Source organism: Spinacia oleracea, chromosome 4 (assembly GCF_020520425.1).
Source record: "Spinacia oleracea cultivar Varoflay chromosome 4, BTI_SOV_V1, whole genome shotgun sequence".
Lineage (NCBI taxonomy): Eukaryota > Viridiplantae > Streptophyta > Magnoliopsida > Caryophyllales > Amaranthaceae > Spinacia > Spinacia oleracea.
The window spans coordinates 171046382-171068231 of NC_079490.1; the positions used below are offsets into that span (position 1 = coordinate 171046382).

The 21850-nt window shown below is 35.7% G+C and overlaps 2 protein-coding genes and 1 long non-coding RNA gene across 3 annotated transcripts; 2 read left to right on the forward strand and 1 right to left on the reverse strand.

Moving 5' to 3' along the window:
• The first annotated feature begins 616 nt into the window (after positions 1-616).
• Positions 617-4011, forward strand: LOC110787878 (uncharacterized). Its single transcript, XR_002533196.2, has 2 exons — positions 617-1168; positions 3496-4011. It is a non-coding gene; the product is annotated as an uncharacterized lncRNA (long non-coding RNA).
• LOC110787877 (uncharacterized) lies at positions 3956-9185 on the reverse strand. Its single transcript, XM_021992514.2, has 7 exons — positions 8813-9185; positions 8050-8165; positions 7813-7931; positions 7565-7727; positions 6577-6806; positions 6170-6494; positions 3956-5403 (listed from the first exon to the last, which is right to left on the reverse strand). Exons 1-7 carry the CDS (start codon positions 8969-8971, stop codon positions 4200-4202), a joined length of 2316 nt encoding a protein of 771 aa, XP_021848206.2. The 5' UTR covers positions 8972-9185; the 3' UTR covers positions 3956-4199.
• Positions 9186-14834: 5649 nt separating this feature from the next.
• LOC110787876 (uncharacterized) lies at positions 14835-18987 on the forward strand. The gene has a single exon (XM_021992513.2). The coding sequence runs from the start codon at positions 15414-15416 to the stop codon at positions 18618-18620; it is 3207 nt and encodes a 1068-aa protein (XP_021848205.1). The 5' UTR covers positions 14835-15413; the 3' UTR covers positions 18621-18987.
• Positions 18988-21850: the final 2863 nt, after the last annotated feature.

Sequence of the window (21850 nt, forward strand, 5' to 3'; positions counted from 1 at the left end):
CATAACTGAACTGTACATATCATGTCCAGATCAGAACTAATCTGTACAGATCATGTCCAGATTAGAACAGATCATGTCCAGATCATAACTGATCTGCATAAATCATGTCTAGATCAGAACCGATCTGTACATATCATATCTAGATCAGAAGTTATATGTCTAGATCATAACCGATCTATCTAGATCATGTATAGGTCTATCTAATGTAAGGAATAGTTAAATCATGAGCAAAGCCAAGTTAATAATAACAATATTATAAATTTGTGTAACATTTATTTTACACGTAAATCGTTTAATATTAATAAATGTAGATTTTTGTTTAAACTTAATTATGAAGAATCAGTTCAGATCAAACCAGATCAGATCAGATCAGATCAGATCAGAAAAAATAAGTTCAGATCAAATCAAATCAGGAAAATATAAATTCAGATCAGATCAGATTATATTAGATCAGATCAGGAGAAATAAGGTGAACTAAACATATTTTTAGCAATCATGTGGGTTTTGAATAATAACAACAAAAAAAACTGAAAACTGAAGAAAAAAATACTAATATGGAACGGGCCCTAATTAGTTTTTTATTTTTATTTTAATAAAAGCAATTATGACTTTTCTTGTAATGCTATAGTGCTCTGACTGCTCTGATGCTCTCACCTTCACCTTCACCTTCACCCCCTCTCTCTCTCCCCTCCAACCGCCAGAAAGCCACAACAACAAAAATCATGGTTCTCTATTTTTTTTCTCGAATTTTCACCCTCTATCTATCCTCCTTTACCTTCGTCCCCTCATCCAAATTTTGGAAATCGAGATAATTATGGTTTTATGGTCAATTTCGACCATGGAAAACTCCGGATCTGAAGTTTTCATGTTCGAATTTGACCTTAAAACCTCGAAATTAACCGGAAGAAGAGAGAAGAGGTGGCGGCGTTGCGGTTGTGTTGCAGCGGCGCGACAACAACGATGGAGGGAGACGCGGAAATGGGAGGGCTCTGGGTTGAGTTTTGGGTTTGGATTTGAAAGGAGATGATGTTCGTAATCTTGAAGGGGCGTAATTGAAGTAGCGGCGGAGAGGCGGCTTCCTCTTTGATTGTCTGTCAGTGATGGTGGAACAAGCTCGGAAAAGTGGTGTTGAGTTTCCTGGGCTGGAGTACCAATTCTCAGCAAACTGGTAATTCGATTCTCCTTTTAATTTGTTTCCTTCGATTCATTGAATTGCAATTTTATGAAGATTAGTAATAGAATTTTCTGATTCAATGCGTTAATTTTATTGTTTGGATTTTGTTAGTTTCCCTTATAACTTGACTTGGCAGTAAAATTTTCAATGATTGGATTTTGGAGCCCTAGTTTGGCTTAAAGCCTAGCTCATGTAAACTAGCAATTGGTGCACGCGATGTGGGCAATCATTTCAAAAACTTGTTTTATACTATGCAACTAATGTTTCAACACTTTATAAAAGCTTTTAACAATTTAAATCTTAATTAAAGGATCGTTGTTTTACTTAGCTATTGACAATAGGTACCATAATATCTTTAACGGGAAGTCGATAAGTTGCATTCTTGGGTGTAGTCAAAGTTAGTACTAAGCATATGAATAATGCGAAAGTCAAATTATTGCAATTTTAAGGTTTAGAGGAATTGAATGACATTAGTGAAAATTCTACTCTGAAAGCTGGAACTATTGGTTCAATTAAACCATTTATGAGAAACATGATGTGGGCGTGGAATTCTTCTAACTTTGCTTAGTTGATGACTTGTGTTGTGGGGACTGTAGCAATCAGTTTCCAACGATGATGAGATAGAGTGATAGACTACTCCACAAAATCGGAATTTTATGATTCTGATCTTCATGTCATGGATGAATCTTTGCATGGAGTGTCATCTTACTTACAATGTTAAATCCCTGAATCATGAATTTTCAATTCAGCATATTTTGGTAGGGAAACAATGATGTAGTTTAGTCTTGATTGTCAGTAAATTTGTGCAAAAATCTGAACAAATACCTATTTAGATCAGTGACGTTAATATATACCCTTCACTGAACATTTGAAAGACAAGGTACAAGGTTACAAAGCATTGTAAGTAAGATGCTAAAACGAATTATTTGTGTGCCTGAAGCGAAGAGCTAGAGTCAGCTGCTCCTGTGGAAGTTTTAGGTTCTTTTATATGGTGGTCGATTTGGGTGACCCTGTAGAGTCTTGTCTACACTATTTTTGCTGTTGAGGAAGATAATTTGCAGTGGAAAGAATACTTTTCATCTAAGAGTAGAAAACTAAATAGGATAGCAAAATACTTCATTTGAACAACTAGAGGATTTTTCTAAAACTATATGAAAAAAAATGTTTCAACTTCAATCATGTAATTTGAAAGAGTGCATTGTATACTTGCATTCTTTCTAAAGAGGGAGGAAAGGGTGGTTTATAATCAAACAATCTTACACCTTTTAATATTTCTTAATCACAATCTTAATCTTGAGAGGAGTCCGTGGATCAAGGTAATTGACTATAGTTTGAAGCTTATTGAGTTTTGCTCCGAGTTTGGGGATATTGCTATACCTGTTTTGTCAATAAGCCTTGCCATAATAGTGTATATCATCCCTAGCTTCATTTCAAGAGAGTGAGTAATGTTAAGATTATAAAGGGCTGGGATCGTGCTTTTAATGGGCCCCAGCTAAAGATGGCTGTGGGCTTGGCCGGGCCGAACTCCCGGGCCGTGGGTCCACGACATACCCACATTCTACGGGCCGAAAAGTTAAAAAACAAGGCCCAGGCCCGTCCTGAGCCCACGGGCTAGCCGTGCCTAAGGCTAAGTTTACTAAATTTAGCGTGCTTTCTCGTGCCGGGTCAAGTCTTGTCTTGCTTTTTCCAAAAAAATAAGGCCTACGGCCCATGACATCGTGCCTGTGTCGGGCCGGGCTTTTTTGTGCTCGGGTCGGGTTGGGCCCGGCTTTTCACGTCGGGTCGGGTTTCGCCCCGGCCTGGCCCACAACCATCTTTACCCCCAGCCCGTTGCACATGTCTAGTGAGGAGTAATGTATGTATGATATAAGTAGTGTATAATCCTTAGCTTCCTCACTTGTAATTTGTAAACTGTGTTTGATCTGTACTACTCTGTCTATCCTGATATTCTGATGGATTATTAACCTAATTCATACGTTTTACGTCTTTATTTTGTTGATTTCTCCTGTTATTTGATCTCGTCGCGTTACGGTTAAGTATAGATTAGAATGCTCTTAGAAAGACGACAGCAAAACCAATCAGTAAAGTTCATGTGGAGTATTATGAATCAATTACTACTTAGGGTATGCCCTACAATTGAAAGCAGCAGGACACAGTTGTGGAGAGGGGGGGGGGGGGGGGGGGGTGGGAGAAGAACCAAAAATATGCATCCCCCTTGTTATTTACTGTATTAAAAGCTAAGCAGATGAGCTGTATTTGGTGTCTCTTTAGAATGATATACATTTCGTTTAGTGTTCTTAATTATTGCTGTGCGTGAGCAGGCGCATTTAGGGGTGACTACGCAAGAAAGGAAGCTCCTATGCAGATTAATAGACTGTAGAAAACTCTCTCCAGAAACATGCCTACACGCTTCACAGAACGAGTGATTGCCTGTAACTGAGCAGTACTGCAAGTCCTGTTTTCAGAACATAACAGGATCAACTCTAATAAGATAGATGGGTCACTCAAAAGGAGAGGTTTCAGCACAACATATGGAGATCAAGAGGCTAAAGGAAGATGTTGTCAGACTTCAGAACCAGATAAGCATCTTGCAGAATCAGTTGATTAATTCTTGTTTCTTTACTCTAAGATATGTTTGTTGATTTACTTCTGTAATTTGGGTTCGTTCTTGTTAGTTTGTATGAATACATACCGCGATATCTTTTGGGCACTTGTAAGCCTATGTGCATCATGTGTTGAAGTAAATTTCTGATAATTTGTGTATGTTTAGTAAGTACTAGATTGTGAAAAGGCGGAAGAACTTGTACGTCAATCAGAAGCAAAGTAATATTACCTTACATGAAGTTTATGCATGCTTACTAACAACAAGCTGTTATTCTATATATCAGTCTGAAAAAACTAACTGATAAAAAAAATTACATTCACACAAATGAATATCAACCTCAAAACAGAAAAGAAAAAAGAAAAAAAAAAGTTGTAATCAACAATACATGACAAAAAAAAAAAAAAATCTCAAATTTACACCTTAAATCTTGACAGCCTTCTTGATAGACTTCATAGATGATTTAAGGAAGTTATTCCCAACTGAATGATTCTCATCTCCATAACAATGACCATCTTCATCAACATCATCATCAATAACCAGTGGCTTCTTCCTTATACAATCAACCCCTCTTTTCATATTCAATATCTTTGATGGAGAAGTTGGGATTTGCCTAAAAAACCTTGCACTCTCTGTTCTTGCAATTCCTTTCTCTTTCCCTCCTCCAAAACTGCTCTTCCTTACTTCATTTCCTTTTCCAGTAATTTCAGTCTCACATGAAATCGATCTCCTTTCTCCTAAACTCTTCTTTGCTAATTCGCTCCCTTTTCCAGTAATTTCAGTCTGGTATGATGAAATTGATAATCTTCTTGGTGTACTTATTGCTCTGTTTTTTTTTGCTTCAGTTTCTTCACTCTGTTTCTCGTGAATTGGGTCGTGTGAAATGGGTCTTCTAGGAGTGCTCATTGACCTCTGTTTCCTGGTTTCATCAGAAACTGGAAATTTCAGGACTTTAATCTCCTTTTGTGGGTACTTTTCATTGAGCTTTTTGATGATTTCATCAGTATTTTTACTACTATTTTCAGGTTCTTCAGCTTTTTCAGAAATGCAAGAATTGAAGTTATCTGCATTTGCACCTTCTGTTCTTTCTAGCAGCAAATGTAACCATTTCTCAACATTACCTTTCCCTCTTTCCTTCCTCAATTCCTCATCTTGTTCCCCTTCTTCTTCTCGAGCAAATGGAAAATTGACATCGAACTCCGAACCTATCTCCGGGCCTAATGTAAGTTTTGGTAGCTCTTCTCCCTTTTTGTCTTCAATTAACAGAAGGGCTTCTTCTGATAAGGTGTGTTCTTCTTCTAGAAATTTCCTTAATTCCTTGTGTAAAGGTGGTGTTGTTGTTGTTGGTTTAATAGCAGCCTCTATTTTTGGCAAGTAGATCACTGTTCGATCTTCTTCTTCTTCTTTCTCTTCTGCAAAAGCAGCATCACCAAGGTCTGTTCTTGATCGTTTCCTTGCTTGTTCCCACTCTGGCATTATTTGTTTCTCGAGTTCATCCCTTTGCTTGTACTTTTTCGCAAGCTGTTTCTCAGCCGAGTTGCATATCGCCATCTGCGCTTCAAGCCTTGCCATCAGAGTGTTTGTTGCAGCCTGGTTTAATGTCACCTGTTCTTTGTAAACCACACTCCTACAAATATCACAAAGAAATTTAGAACCATGAGCCATACTATGGGTCAATGTTTTCTGCCCAAAACCCGCTATTCCGGGCCAACGTAACTAAAATTACAATTTTAAGTTACCCAAAACCCACCCAAAAAGTTTGAATTGGGCCGGGCCTATGATTTCTGCCCAAACCCCAGAATTTTCGGACTATGATGATCGGGTCTAATATGAAGGTTAATACGAGGAGGCCAAAAGTAGCAGGGTTTTCCGGTCAATATTGGGTCGGGCTAATTTTATAACTAAAAAGAACAATTTTAAATTGCCTAAAACCCAACCAAATCGGGCCAGACCAGGCCCGAAAAAAGGCATAATTTTTTTGCCCAAAACCCGCTATATCGGGCTAAAGTGGGGGGTTTTCGGGCCAATTTTATATAACTAAACTTACAATAAAGTTTGGAACGGGTCAGACCGGGCCTTAAAACAGGCCTAAAAATTCTGCCCAAACCACAATTTTTGGGGTCGGGTCAGCATGCCTGACTCGTGATAATCAGGTCTGATATGAAGGTTATGATATGAGAAGCCCAAAAGTAGTGGCTTTTTGGTCGTTCAATTTTATAACTAAAATTACAATTTTAAGTTGTCCAAAGGCAACCCAAAAAAGTTAGAGAACCGGGCCGGATCAGGCCATAAAACAGGCCTAAATTTTCTGCCCCAAACCCGTATTTTTTCAGGCCGGGCTCATGATGATCTAGTCTAGTATTATGAAAGTTATGATATGAGGAAGGCCTTACTGGTGCATGGCATTTCTGATCATCTTCTCCAGCATAGTTCTGTAAGAAGATTGAGCCTCAGCCACCCTACGACATTTCTCAGCCCTTCTTCTTCGTTTCAACAATGCCAATTCAAGTTCTTGAATTGTCATCTTTTCTTCTTCATTCTTTAACTTCAATTCATTCACTTCATCATCAAGCCTTTGAATTTCTGCCTTCATCTTATTCGTCTCTTCTCTCCTCTTCAACGAATCTCTCGCCATAACTAAAGCTTGATACGGGTTAGTTACCATGTCAGGCATCTCATTTTCCTTTGATCCACCATTTTTGAACTTTCTTGAAGAAGCTATCATAAAAAAAAGACATAAATAAGTTTCAAAATACATAAAACAGGACACTCCAATAACTTTCTTGCCATGTTATTTTACCTATCATAGGAGTAGTAGGTCGGTTTTGTCTATTGATATCCAGTGATCTCAAGGTTGAAGACGATGCTTCATTGAGTTCTTTTCGAGCTCGAACAACAGCAGCAGGTGCTAGGCCTAGTTGCTGTTTGGACTCCATAAAAGGTTGAGGGAAATTATGTGAGTCTGCATTTTGTAAATCATTCAGTTCTTCACCTTCCCCTGCTGCAAATAGCAATCTAAATGCCCTATGCCTGCCAAAATAAACAACATTTTTATGTCTTAATCTAAAAATCTAAATTCGATATTTTTATACACAAATAAGTTTATTTCAAACATAATAAGTTTAGAAAAAACAGGTTGAATAGAACGAAGCCTAAGTGTCTAAGATAGTAAAATACATGTAACTTCTCTTAGACTAGTCATCAAAAGTCACCTTAAATGCCCTGTGCCTTCCAAAATAAACAACATTTCTATGTCCTCCTCTAAAAATCTAAATTCGACATTTTCACAAACAAATAAGTTTATTTTAGATAAAATAAGTTCAGTTTAGTTCAGACAAAACAGGTCAAATAGAACGGAGCCTAAAAGTCATCAACACCTTAAATGCCCTATGCCTTCCAAAAATAAAGAAAGAATGTCCTACTCAAAAAATGTAAACTTAGACATTTTCACAAGCAAATAAGTTTATTTCAGACAAAATAAGTTCAGACAAAACAGGTCGAATAGAACAGAGCCCGAGTGTCTAAGATAATACAATATAAGTAACTTCACTTAGACTAAAAGTCATCAAACACCTGAAATCCCCGTGCCTGCCAAAATAAACAACATTCCTATGTCCTACTCTAAAAATCTAAATTCTGACATTTTCACAAGCAAATAAGTTTATTGCACACAAAATACATTCAGATAAGTTCAGACAAAACAAGCCAAATTTAAAGGAGCCTATGTGTAGTCTAAGATAATACAATATAAGTAAACTTCTCTTAGACTAAAAGTCATTAAAATTCACCTGAAATCGGAATTCGAAGCAGCAAAGAAGGATACAAATTGGTTAATAGAGATGCCTAATTGCAAATCCCACCAAGGAACTAAAAACTCAAGCTGGTTGTTCTTCCTCTTTCTCACTTGCCATTGAAGTATCCGTAAATTGCTTGGTACAGTCAATCCTCCTCCTAAATTTTTCCAGCACCAAATTATGTCAGATTTAATATCTGATTTAGTAAAACAAAATAGAATTAAGGAAAGATTAGTTAGTACTTGAACAAGGAAACCAGTGATCGATATCCCAAGCGAGTGGAGAGGCCGCATCAGCATGAAGGTAGAGGACATTGCCATAAGGATCAACACGAAACATTGCAGGATCAAAACCAGCATTTCTGTGACAAATTTCCCAGAAAAAATAGTATAAGAATTTGTTGAGTTTGTGTAATTAGATTATGACTTAATTAGATGAACAAAGAGTGAAAAACATTTGAGGTAGAAAGGGAGATTTACCCAAGGTGGTTGAGTTGTTTCCATATTATACTGATAAAGATTCTGTAGTTGGCTGTTGGTTTTGCTTGTGAGTTGATTATAGGGAACAGTTCATCTAATTCCTCTGCTCTTGATGCCTAACAAAAACAGATTATATTGCTATTGAATTAAACATCCAAAAAATAGCTAATTTAAATACTAATGCAAAAAATGGGCAAATCACCAATTCTTAAGGAGAAATGTGGAATACATTTTACAATTAAGCAATATAATCATCATTTGTTATCATTTTGCTAGTTCAAATTACACTGTAATCATTTTGCTAGTTCAAATTACACTATGAACGTGAATATTAAATCCGGTCAAAGGGGGTAACTTTGACAATAACCCAATTAAGTTAAAAATGGTCAAATGTGCTCGAGTGTTGCAGGGAATTTTAGGGTTTTTTTTTCTTTTATTGATCCAATTTATAAGATCCATTACAGTCCATCATTCACAAATAATTGGGAAATTCCCATATTAATTTAACAATATGATTACTTAATCAAATCAGTTTCAATAACATAAAAAAGAAAGCACAATTCAATTCAATTAAGTTCACCAAGATCATGAAATAGAATTTATGAAGATACCCAAATTGAAGCAAACCACAAATCATAGAAAACCCACCTTAAAATTCCAATTAAATTCACCACAACAAATCATTCCTCAATCAAGAAAGAACAAGAAAATCAAACCCATATTGATTTAACAAAATTATAATCAAATCAAAAATTAATTTTACCTCTTGGGAATGTAAAGTATAGGGAGTGAAAGTGAAAGGAGGTCCATGACAAAAAGGACTAATACTTGTATCTTTACAAAGCTTGGCGTATGCTCTTGGATAACCAAGGCTTTGATCCACTGCCATGTCTTCTTTGTTGAAAGCATAGGCCACCGACATTTTTGTCGAATCGAGCCCAGAAAAAGGAGGTGGATGAGGAAGATGAAGATGGAGATGGATTGAGCAGAACTGAAGCAGAAAGAGTTAGAAGTGAAGTAAACCAGCAAAATGCAGGGGAAGTTTTGAGGAGAGAGAGAGTAACGGTCAGATTGATGTTTCAAAAAGTGGTTGTGGACTTGTGGGGTGGAACGTGAACATAGCGGTGGGATAATGTAACGGCTAGATTTGGTGACCCGCTCACCGTATTTAATATTGCTAATTATTACTCTTAATGTTGTTTTTTGTTTAGTTTACTTCTTTTTTAAGCTCAAATTTTATTTATTTATTGTGGGGGTTGTGAATGGGCCTTGCTAGTATTTATTGGTATTTTCTTTTGAAAAATTGTAACGTAAATTTGATTTTGCCTTTTCAAAAATATGTAATTTTAACGAATTTAAAAATCGGGATTGAATCTTGTCTCCAAATAATTTTTCGCGTTATCCTATAGATTAAAGAAAAATAACTGATGTTCACTTATCCATTATGCCCCACTCAATCACTCATCCAGATTAAATTTGAGCTATAGTGTATCCCGTGTGTTTAAAGTTTTGTTTCCATGAAAGTTAAGCAAATTTGAGATTTTTTATTTTTTTGGTGGTAGTACCCGGTTTACCCTTAGGGTTAATCCGGATTAATGGCGAATTTTGGGTGGATAGGTTTCAGTCTCATCTCAATTGTTGTTGCGGAGGATCGAACATGGATTCCTCCCTACGAAGTTCAGCCTCAATCACCATTGAACCAACAGACAATTGGTTTGACTTTTTTTAATGTCCATCTATATATTATACTAAAAGAGAGGAAATCAATGTGGTGATGACAAATGTCACTCATTGATTGACCTCTCTTTTAGAAATAAAAAAATTATAAAAAATAAAACATTCTATAGTTATTTTGTTAACTTTCATCTCATAAGAATATTTGATTCTATTTTCCTTTAAAAAAAAATCACTCTATACATGGGAAATATTGTGTAAATTATCTTTTCTATACTTTCATAACAAATATAACCAATTTAAGATTATCTTTTTTATAAAAGGAAACGTTACTATTGTATAGACATTTAGCCAACGATATAAAATCTCGATTTAGGTAGTACATCATATAAATAAAGAAATACGGAAACTCATTCGTTAAAATGTATACTAATTTATTTATAATATATTCAGTATCGATTAGAAAATTCTTATTTTAACACAATTAAATGACACATAAAAATATGATCAATTAGTACAAAAGATGTATTTATTTCATCAAAATAAACCAACACATACTTAATCATTCCTATAATAGTATATCAAGCTAGCTAAATAAGGTAAAACAAAATTGAATTGAAATATATAGCTAAGTCTAAAAATTAACTTAAATTTTTAAAATATATATTACCATTTTACTTAGGCATGTACTATGTATCTACTAATGTTTTAATTTCTAGCACCATTAAAAATTCGTGAACTTTTTACCTTACAAAAGTATGTACTCTTGATTTATTAATTTAATAACCATTTCCTAATTATATACTACGAACGTTTTATAGACAAATTTATCAAAAGTTGGTGGGAAAATTTGCACAAGGAAGTGTCACGTGTCACTCCTGGTGTTTGTTTTAGTATAATGTAATAAACATTATACTAAGAATAATTAATCCATTATATGGAGTACGTAGTAGTATTTTTATAAAAATTTAAGAGTAGTCTATTGATTTGTACTTACATAATTAAAATACAAATAAATAAGAGAATCAACCAAGTCTGAATAAGATTATAAGAGTGTATAAAAAAATTACTATAGTACTCTATAATATTTAAACAACTAAATTCGATAAATATAACCGCCAATTATTTTACTATTTTAATGTAGTATATTTAGAAACTAATTTCAATAATTATCACCGTCGTTGATAGTAATTATGTAGCTTTCTTAAACATGAGTAAAAACTTGCGTAATCTAATCTATCTACTACTCTATTGCGCAATAATTAATATAATTCATATATATTTTTTCTAAAATCTTCTAATTACTTTGGTAATAATCGATCATACTACGAACTACGTACTTATTTATTTATGTCAATAAATTTCTTAATTTAAATATATATATATATATATATCTATATACTCCCTCTGTTTTTAAATATTAGTCATCTTTTGACTTTTTCACCCGTTTCAACTCAATATTTAAACGTAAATATCTCCAAATACGTATGTTAAAAAAGTATAAAATTTTGATATTGTACTAACCAAACATTGAGAAGAACAAAATAAAATATCATATAAATATGTTTTGAAATACGTATTGGAAATAAATTAGAAGATTTTCTTCGATTGTGAATAGTTAAAAGATTACAGATATGACTAATATTCGAGAACGGAAGGAGTACTCCATATATTATAATAAAAGAGAAGTAAATCGACGTGGTGGTGAAAATGTCACTCTCTAATTTTCCTCTCTTATAACGTGAATAGCCGAATATCATGTTTTGTTTAGAAATTGTGTCATACTACGTATAATGGATGTGAATAATGTATAATGAACGTTTACCTTTGATCGTTTAGTATTTGTAATCCAAAGAAATTTTTTTGCATGAAATTTATGATAACCGATCGACATAGAAAATCTTATTATAGTTGAACATGTACTATCAATTAAATTATTATAATACTATCAACTTTTTAAGAATTTGTGTCATATAATAATCAGGATATGCATAACAAACGATAACTCTTGATTTAATATATTTGACAAGGTTGTTTCAAACATTTTATAGGCCCGATGTTGACTAACAAAATGAGATCCCTAGCCACATACTTTTTCAGACCTATACTTAATCTTAAATATCAAAAATAAAATTGGCCACATTCTCATTATCGTAATACTTTTATACGAAGCACGGATAATAATTTATCCGCTCATATTATTGAACTCTTAAGGGCATATTGATTATAATTAACTAATCGTAATCAATTATTTCCAAAATCATAAGACTTAGATGATTAACTTTACTTATTATTAATATGTTTGCAATAAAAAAAATATTTTATATCTTAATGTAAATGATTGCAATGTCACATTAAAATTTTGTGCAAAATTAAATTTTTATATGTAAATGGTGCATCCCAATTGATGATGGCGCGAGTTTCAATTTTAGATTGGGCTGACTAAAAAGATAAACGTAGATGATTGCCTAATGTTGACCAATGCTGACTAACAAATAGAGATTTGTTGTTGGCAGACGGGTATAAGGATAACATGTACACACTTTACTGATGGGGCGAGTTTGAATTGATTTGACTTGGGAACACTCACCCAATCTTAATTATTTATGTCACTTTTAAATATTTTTTTTTTTATCACTATTATAGCTAATACAATCAATTAAAATACTTTGTAATAAACTAATGTCAATACATTTAAAGTTAGTTGGAAGAAAAAGTTGATTGTTTATCGAATATAGGGATGTCAGATTGTTAGTGGGACGAATCTTTTGGAAGATCCCCCGTAGATCCTCTCCAAGTGGGCAGGGATGGAGGAGAATTTGGTGGGTGGTAGGGGGTAAAAATGTTACGGCGTGGTTGACGGGGCAAAAATGAATTTTGAAATTGGACCCGCATGCGTCTCTAATCTTTCATCTAATTGATTATGAATATATTAAATAAAATTTACTACTAACTTATATATTATATGTTTTTTTATTTACTCAATGTAATTACTCTAATTAGACAAACAAATTGTCAAATAATCTAGAATAGAGTTGTAAAATTCAAAACTCCTTTACCAAAGTTTAGTCTAGGTGTGGGTTTGAGGCGGGTGTAGATACACGCGAGGGGGGTGATGAAGAGGGGATGAATTTTATTTTAATTTGTACCTCTCGAGACGGGGATTGAGAGGGGTGGGTATCGTTCCATCGTGGATGGAAAATGATGGGTATGAGAACTTTAGGGGGGGCACGAGTGTGCAGGCCCCGCTTCTCCTAAAAGTCATCTTTAACTTAGTAAAGTAAATGGTGTAGGTAGTTGTTAAGAGATCGGGTAATGAAGTTGATTGGGATATTTTGTGAGTATTAAGTGCGCATTACTATCGAAGTAAAGAGTGATGAGATAACTTATGATTGACACAAGTGGTGAATGAGAATGAAAATAATTTTATCTATGTACTCTAATTTGTTTTAGTTGGTTTGATAAATGAGCAATGACAAACTTATCAGTAACTAATTTTAATTTGGAAAATATATATAATCTCTATTTTGTTATAATTTCCTAACAGATTTCATACAAATTTATGTATAGATTATAAAAACCGTGCATCGCACGGGTACTATACTAGTTTCATCCCTATTTATTTTACTTTTAACATCCTACTTATTCATCTTCAACTACACTCTAATACTTATGTTTCTAAATAAATGCATTGACTTTCGTGCTTATCTAACACTTGCCTTTTTAGAGGTTGAGGGAGTACTCCGCATGAACTGGGCTTGGGCCAACTTGTTTTGGTTAAATGTTTGCCCGACGCAATACCTTAAGCCAAAAGGAGCTGCCTTTTTCTGGTGGCAAATGCAATTGCAGGCTTGCAGCCCAATCTTGGCAATCATGTAGGTTCATCATGTATGATCTAATTAATCACGATGTAACAATATTACCAAATCATCAATATTGCAAATGTCACCAAATTAAAGCAAAACAAACTTATATCATTGTTTATACTTGCTCCTAAGGGTACACCCAGATTAAAGGGTATTTTTATGTCCATTAACTACATGATATGCACATGCATGTGAAATAATAAGACTTAGGTGCATGGTAGATATGCTGAAAACCTAAAAGTTATGGATTGAAAATGAGAAAAAAAAAAATGGTAAAATTACTAAAATAAGAAGGAAATACGGAGTACGAAGTATTATTTAGTATAGTAAAAAACAAAACAAAAAACTTACAAAAGCTTTTGTATAAGATCGTCTAACGGTTAGACTATTTTTTTGGTACTAACTAAAGTAGTGTAAAACATAACTAAAAGTAATAAAATCATAACTAGTTGAATAACAAAATAGTGAAGGTATAAAGACAAATAGTTAAATTTATGACTCGAATTGTTATTATTTCTGAACAAACTTATTATTAACTAAAACTCATAAAATCTTAACTAATTGATCTCATTGCTTAACTAATCCGTTTCATTGTTAACTAATTGGTTCAATGATTAACTAATTAGTTTCATTAGGTGACAACAAAGTGGTCTAACCGTTAGCCGGTCTTTCCTAAAAATTTGTAAAAGACTTATTACTTTTTCTGTTCAAAAGTTACTTTTTATTTTTTTTAGGAAAAGTACATTGAAAATAGGATTTAATTTTGAAAAATACAAAAAATTCTTAGAATTATTTTTTTTTTGAAGGAAAAATACATTCAAATTAGGAATTAATCAAATGATCAAAACCTTATTATATATCATCATTTTTTTAATGTCAAATGAAGTGTCAGACCGGGTCGGGAACCCCGCACGGGTCAACCCGCCCGGGTTAGTAGGCTAGACACTTTGAGAGTGTCCTACCGGGTTGGGAACCTCGTACGAATCAAACAGCCCGGGTTACAATTTAAGAGGGGGGATGATAAGGGGAACCCACCCTCAAAATTCCCCTAGTAGAGATCGAACCCTCAACCTTTTGGTTGAAAGGTAAACCCTTTTCACTAGACAAAGGCATTATTTAAGAAATTGTCTTATTAAAAGAAGAACGACTTTACTAGACCGTAAATCCGCATACACTCTTAAATCTTAATCCAATTTCTAAAAGGTCAACTACGGAGTGAGACCTGAGAGTCTGAGACCAAGCATTACGCCGTACTGGGTTGTTGTTAGTTTGTTACACTTACACATCTCTCATTTTTTCTTCCTGCAGTTTGCTTCAACTTCACTCTCTCTCCGCCCTTCTCAAACATTATTCGCTTCCACCTACTCAACAAAACTTCACACTCTTACCTCTCATTCTCTCAATTTACCTTCAATTACAAAATTAAAGGAGAATCCAACTTCTCAAGCCCTTAATTTGAGCTTCATATAGATCGTATAAGGTCAGTTTTGCTCTAAAATTATGCTCAAATTCACCGCATTTAGTATTATAAGTATTCTTTGATCTGCATCCTTTCATTAGTTTTTCTGGAATCATTGATTTATTAGTCAAATTAGTAACTCTGGTAGCTGGAAACCAAGATCTTAGTTTCTGGGTATCTGACAAAATCACAAAACCCTTGATTTTGGTACTTTTGCTGCGTGGTGATGAGAGAAACTTAGAAATTATGCGAATTTGTGTATTTGAACAACTGGGTTTTTGCAAGATTAGTGGTTAATTACAGTTTCCTAAGTTGGGTTTTTACGTTGATTTTGTTTCATTGTAAAAAAAATTAAGTGATTGATCATGAGGGTTTTGCCAATTTTGACTTCACATGTAGTATTGTTAGTGTTTCTGTTGTTTAGTTTTACGAGTTGTGATCTCGACTTCAGTTTCTTGGATAAAGAATTCGAACCCGAAAATGGTGATTTTGGAACCAACCCTAATTATGATCGCTTAGATGAAGTGAAAAAGGCTTGTTCTTCGGTCATAGCTTCTGCTTCTGAATTGAAAATCGATGACAATGTAATTGGTACAATTAAAGATAAGCTGTTTTTTAATAATGGAGATTGGGAACAACAAGGAACTAGTGCACCTTTGTTGCCATTCAATGATAAGCCACCAGAAATGTCATCTGTTTATGAACATGATCAATACAACTCATCTCGTTTGAAACCGCCATATAAGCTTGTTTCTTTCAAATTGACTGATGTTAGTAAATCACATCTGTCTAAAAGAACTGTAGCTGTCAATGGCTTTCTTTACTTGGTGATTACCTCTAATCTCCCTTTAGCCACCATGTCAAGAAAACAAACACCTGAAACTGAAAACCCTGAATTCTCCATGTGGAGTGGACATACTCAACTTGTTATCAGTTTCCAAGGGATTTACGCTGAATCGAGAAAGAACGGTGGAGAGAGAACGTTGTGTATGTTAGGTAGCACGATGCTCCCTTCCCGTCAACCCGACTCTAGTGATAACCAGCCTACACTACTGCAAGATGAGCAAATCCTGCTTCTTCTTAACATTCCAAAGAAAGCTAGTCTACAGTATAAGGCCATTCAAGGTGAGATGAGAAGTTTGAACTCGAAAACAAGTTTAAAGTACTTTGACAAAGTTCAAATTACATCTCAGTTACAAGCTAATGCTCGTGATTATGAGTTTAGTCCTGATGAGATCATAGCAAAGGCGTGTAATCCATTGTATCCGTACTCAGATACTTCCATTAGTGGCGACATTGAGGTGTACAAGGGTGCTGATTTTTGTACAACACTTAAAAAAGGCACCATTGATGCGGCTTTTGTTGTTGTACCTCATTGGAAATGTAATGGCACTGATGAATTTTGTAGCAAGTTTGGTCCTTTCGCTTCAGATAAACAGATTAACGCGACAGACGGAAGTTTCAAGGATGTGAGAATTCTTATGCACAACATTGTCTGTGTAACTGAAAAACCACGTGGTGATGGTGGAGTTACGGCAAAAGTTTCTGCAGTTTTCAGGGCTTTTGATGCTCCGAATATTCTATTCATTGAAAATCAAAGAAGTGGATTGGGAAATATGACACTTGTTGCCGAAGGGATATGGAATTCTTCAACTGGACAACTTTGCATGATTGGCTGCCTTGGAGTTGTGGGTGTAGAAGAAATCGATCATTGCGATTCTCGGATTTGTTTGTACATACCTTTGTCATTCTCCATCAAACAAAGAAGCATACTTCTTGGTAGCATATCAAGTATCAAGAACAGCAATCCCCCGTACTTCCCTTTATCCCTCGAAATGCTTTATCAGAGCTTTGATTACATTTCTAACGGTTACAAATACGCACAGCCGTTCTATCACTATTCAAAAATCGATGATGCAGGAACTGTACTGGAGAAATATGAGCCTTTCAATTTTGGAACTGTGATCAAGAAATCATTGCTGACATTTCCTAAACTTCAGGACTCGGATGATTATTCTGACAGTCTCAGACTTCTTGCAGAAGACCTGACACTGTACGTATCAGCTGTTCCTGATCCTATCCCTGTTTTTCAACCTTCGAGAACTAAGATCGAGATGGAGGTGCTTTCTCTTGGTCCAATGTTCGGGCATAATTGGTTCTCAAATGACTCCATTGATAATACACCTTACCTTACAAAGGCTGCATACACTGAGAAACAGCTTCTTTTAAACGTTTCCACTCAGTTTAAGCTGAAAGGAGGATCTTATAATAACTTCTCAATGCTTTTTCTGGAAGGAATTTATGATCAACATGTTGGAAGAATGTATTTGATTGGTTGCAGAGATGTCAGAGCTTCATGGAAGGTGTTATACGAGAGCATTACGGACCTTGAAAATGGCCTCGATTGTTTAATTGAAGTAGTGATTTCATATCCACCAACTACAGCTCAATGGGTAGTGACTCCAACAGTTAGCATTTCCATTTCTAGTAAAAGAACAGAAGATGATCCTTTCTACTTTAAGCAAGTACAGCTTCTCACACTTCCTATAATGTACAGAAAACAGAGAGTTGATATCCTTTCTCGAAGTGATTTTGAAGGGATTCTCAAAATCTTAAACCTCTCTATTGCTACTGCTTGCATTTTGAGTCAACTATTTTATACCAGAAATGCTTCAGATTCTCTTCTTCCTTACATGTCTCTTGTCATGCTAGGAAGTCAAGTTATTGGTTACGCTCTTCCTCTTGTTATCGGTGTTGAATCTCTTTCACAGAACATGGATTCTGAATCATCATCTTATGATCTTGAGAAAAGTCAGTTGATCAAGGTAATTGATTATACTGTAAAGCTTCTTGTACTGGTATGTCTTTTACTTACTCTTAGACTCTGCCAAAAAGTGTGGACTTCTCGTATCAAGTTACTCTCACAGTCACAGAACTCCAACGACCCACATCGAGTTCCTACTGAAAAACGGGTTGTTGTTGTTACGTTGTTCATACACGTTGTTGGTTACATAGTTGCTCTGATTTCCCATTCCTTGAAAACGGGACAACGGCCTACTTGGATAGAGCAATATGTAGATACAACGGGAAACCCTCACACGTTGAAGCCATGGGAAACTCTGTTTGAAGAATATACAGGTTTGCTTCAAGATCTTTTCCTTCTTCCTCAGATTATTGGCAACATTATATGGCAGATAAATGGTAAACCTCTTAGGAAGGTGTATTACATGGGGATCACTGTTGTCAGACTTCTTCCTCACATGTATGATTATATTAGAGGTCCGGTCTCTAATCCGTTCTTCTCTGAAGAGTACGAGTTTGTGAACAGAAAATTTGATTTTTACTCCGAGTTTGGGGATATTGCTATACCTGTTTTGGCGATTGCCTTTGCCGTGATTGTGTATATACAGCAACGGTGGAATTACGAGAAGCTTAGAAACACGCTTGCTCTTGGGAAACACGTACTTCCTCTGAACTCGAGAATGTATGAGAGGGTGCCTACTCAGTCAGCTGAAGCTGAGCTTGTTTCTGGTACCAATAATAACAGGAATGTTCAAGAGAGTGAAGAGTAGACCTGTTTTCAATGGGCCGGGTTAGGGCCGGGCCGAAATTAAACGGTCCTCCGGGCTGGGCCTCTAGGGTTTTAATGGGCCCCCAACCTGTTGAACAGGTCTAGTAAAGAGTAATGTATGTATGTATGTATGTGGGTTAGGGCCGGGTCGGGTCAGGCTGGGACTATTAGTGTATAAAGGGCTGGGCCCATTCTAAAACGGGCTTGATTCAGGTCTAGTGAAGAGTAATGTATGCATTATATAAGTTGTATAATCCTTAGCTTTCTCACTTGTAATTTGTAAACTGTGTTTGATCTGTATTACTCTGTCTATCCTGATATTCTGATGGATTATTAATCTAATTCATACGTTGTCTTTATTTTGTTGATTTCTCATGTTATGTGATTGTGATCTTGTTGCGTTACGGACTTACGGTTAAGTATAAATTTTGAAATCTCAACATGATTACTATAAGTGTGACTATCTTTTAGTTTATGGTTCAATCAAAATCATATGAATTTCAAAACCAAAGAATCAAAAACTGGAAGCAGAATTAACCCTTAGTTATTGTTGGAACCGAAATTTACCGGACTAGAAAACTAAATTACTCCATATTATTTTGATAAGGGAGCTCCAAGCTTCCCTCTAATGGTGATCGGTTGATCTCAGAATGAAGAAGAAGAAGAAGGAATTATAGAAGTAGAAGTAGGGAAGAAGAAGAATTCAGAAGAAGAAGAAGATCATTAGGGGGGAGAGAGAGAGAGAGAGAGAGAGAGAGAGAGAGAGAGAGAGAGAGAGAGAGAGAGAGAGAGAGAGAGAGAGAGAGAGAGAGAGAGAGAGAGAGAGAGAGAGAGAGAGAGAGAGAGAGAGAGAGAGAGAGAGAGAGAGAGAGAGAGACGAAGTTGTTTGTATTCATTGAATTATCAAATACAATTACAAGTTTGTTAATATATAGCTGTCATAATGAATCAGCTAACAAACTCTAACCAACTTCCTCATTTTAAGGGAACTAACAAACAAAAATGGCTAACAACTTTTCCCGCCAAAAGTTAAACAACAGCAACTAATTATTTAAAATTGCTTAACCAACATTGTTCCAATATCATAGCTCTCCCCCTTAACTGACTTGTCCTCAAGTCTGAAGAACAAAAGAGGGAAACTTCTCTTCGAATTCAGAAGCAATTTCCCAAGTAGCTTCATGAGCTGCAAAACCTTGCCAATGAACTAAATATTGAACTTGAGGTGCATTCTGGAACTTGATTACCCTTGTCTGAAGAACAGCAACAGGTTTCAAGGGATTTTTAGACAAATCAATGCCATGAAACCATTCAGGAATATGAGCCACAATAGGGAGAGAACCCCTGAATTTCTTGAGTTGAGAAACATGGAAAGTATCATGGATCTTAGCATCATGAGGTAACTGGAGTTTGTAAGCTACCTTACCAATGACAGCAAGAACTTTAAAGGGACCATAATACTGATGTGCCAACTTCTGATTGGACCTCCTTTGGACTGACTGTTGCCTATAGGCTTGAAGTTTGAGCCATACCCAATCACCAACAGCAAACACCCTTTCTGTTCTATGTTTATCAGCCTGCACCTTCATTCTTTCTTGAGCTTTAGTTAAGTGGAACTTGAGAGTATCAATCATTAGTTCTCTTCTTAGCATGCTCCTATCCACCTCATCATTAGAAGACTCCTGTGGTAAATAGGGTAAATGAAGGGGTGGGGGCTGGTTGTACACCACTTCATAAGGGGTGATCTGGCTAGAAGTGTGAAAGTGGGTATTATACCACCACTCAGCCATAGGAAGCCACATATGCCAGTCAGTTGGATGTTCACCAGTCATACATCTCAAATAATTCTCCACACACCTGTTGACTACCTCAGTTTGCCCATCTGTTTGTGGGTGATATGCACTAGATAACAAGAATTCAGTGCCATGTAAAGAGAATAAACTCTTCCAGAAATTGCTTAGGAAAATAGAATCCCTATCACTCACAATTGATCTTGGCCAACCATGATGCTTGAACACATTGTCCAAGTAGCACTGTGCAACTGTTACAGCAGTGTATGGATGTGTAAGAGCCATGAAATGAGCATACTTACTCAATCTATCCACAACCACAAAAATCACTTCTTTGCCCCCTGATTTTGGCAATCCAGTAATGAAATCCATAGAGACATCAAGCCAAACTTCTTCAGGAATAGGTAATGGTTGAAGCAGCCCTGGGTATGCAGAGGTGTCATATTTTGAAGCTTGACAAGTCACACAATTTCTCACAAATTGTCTCACATCCTTGGTCAACCCTTTCCAACTGAAAATGGCTTTGATTCTATGAATAGTGAGTTCTCTTCCTCCATGGCCACTCTCAGGTGATGCATGTTGCCAACTGATGATTTTATTTCTAAGAACAACATCAGGACCCACCAAAATTCTGTTGTTCTTCCTAAGAAGACCATTCTGTAACTGAAATCCTTCCACTACTTGTCCATCAGTGAGAGATTGAAAGACTGTTTTGAGAGTGTCATCCAACTGATAGCTGGCCAATATCAACGCAGACAAGTTAGAATCCACTACAGATAATGCCATTAGTAACACTTCAGATCCTTGCACCCTAGAGAGAGCATCAGCAGCAATGTTTTCCTTCCCACTCTTGTACTGTATCTCATAGTCAAAACCCATTAATTTGGACAGCCAGAACTGTTGGAATGGTGTAGAGATTTTTTGCTGTAGCAACCATTTAAGGCTCTTCTGATCTGTTCTGATCAAAAAATGGCTGCCCATGAGGTATTGTTCCCACTTTTGAACTGCAAAAACAATTGCCAGCAGCTTTTTTTCATAGACTCATAACTTCTGCCATTTTGGCCCTAGGGATCTGCTAATGTAAGCTAGGGGGTGACCATCTTGCATAAGTACAGCACCAATTCCCTTCTGTGATGCATCAGTCTCTACTATGAATTGTTTATCAAAGTTAGGTACAGCTAAAACTGGAGCTGTTACCAAAGCAGTTTTGAGAGCTTCAAAAGCCACCTGTGCTTGATCACACCACTGAAAACTGTTCTTTTTCAACTGGTCTGTCAATGGTTTACTGATCATAGCATACCCTTTTACAAACTTTCTGTAATATCCAGCCAAACCCAAGAATCCCCTAAGTTCTTTTACAGTAGCAGGAATTGGCCAACTTTGCACTGCATGAATCTTTTGTGGATCTGTTTGGACACCCATAGCAGAGATATAATGACCTAGG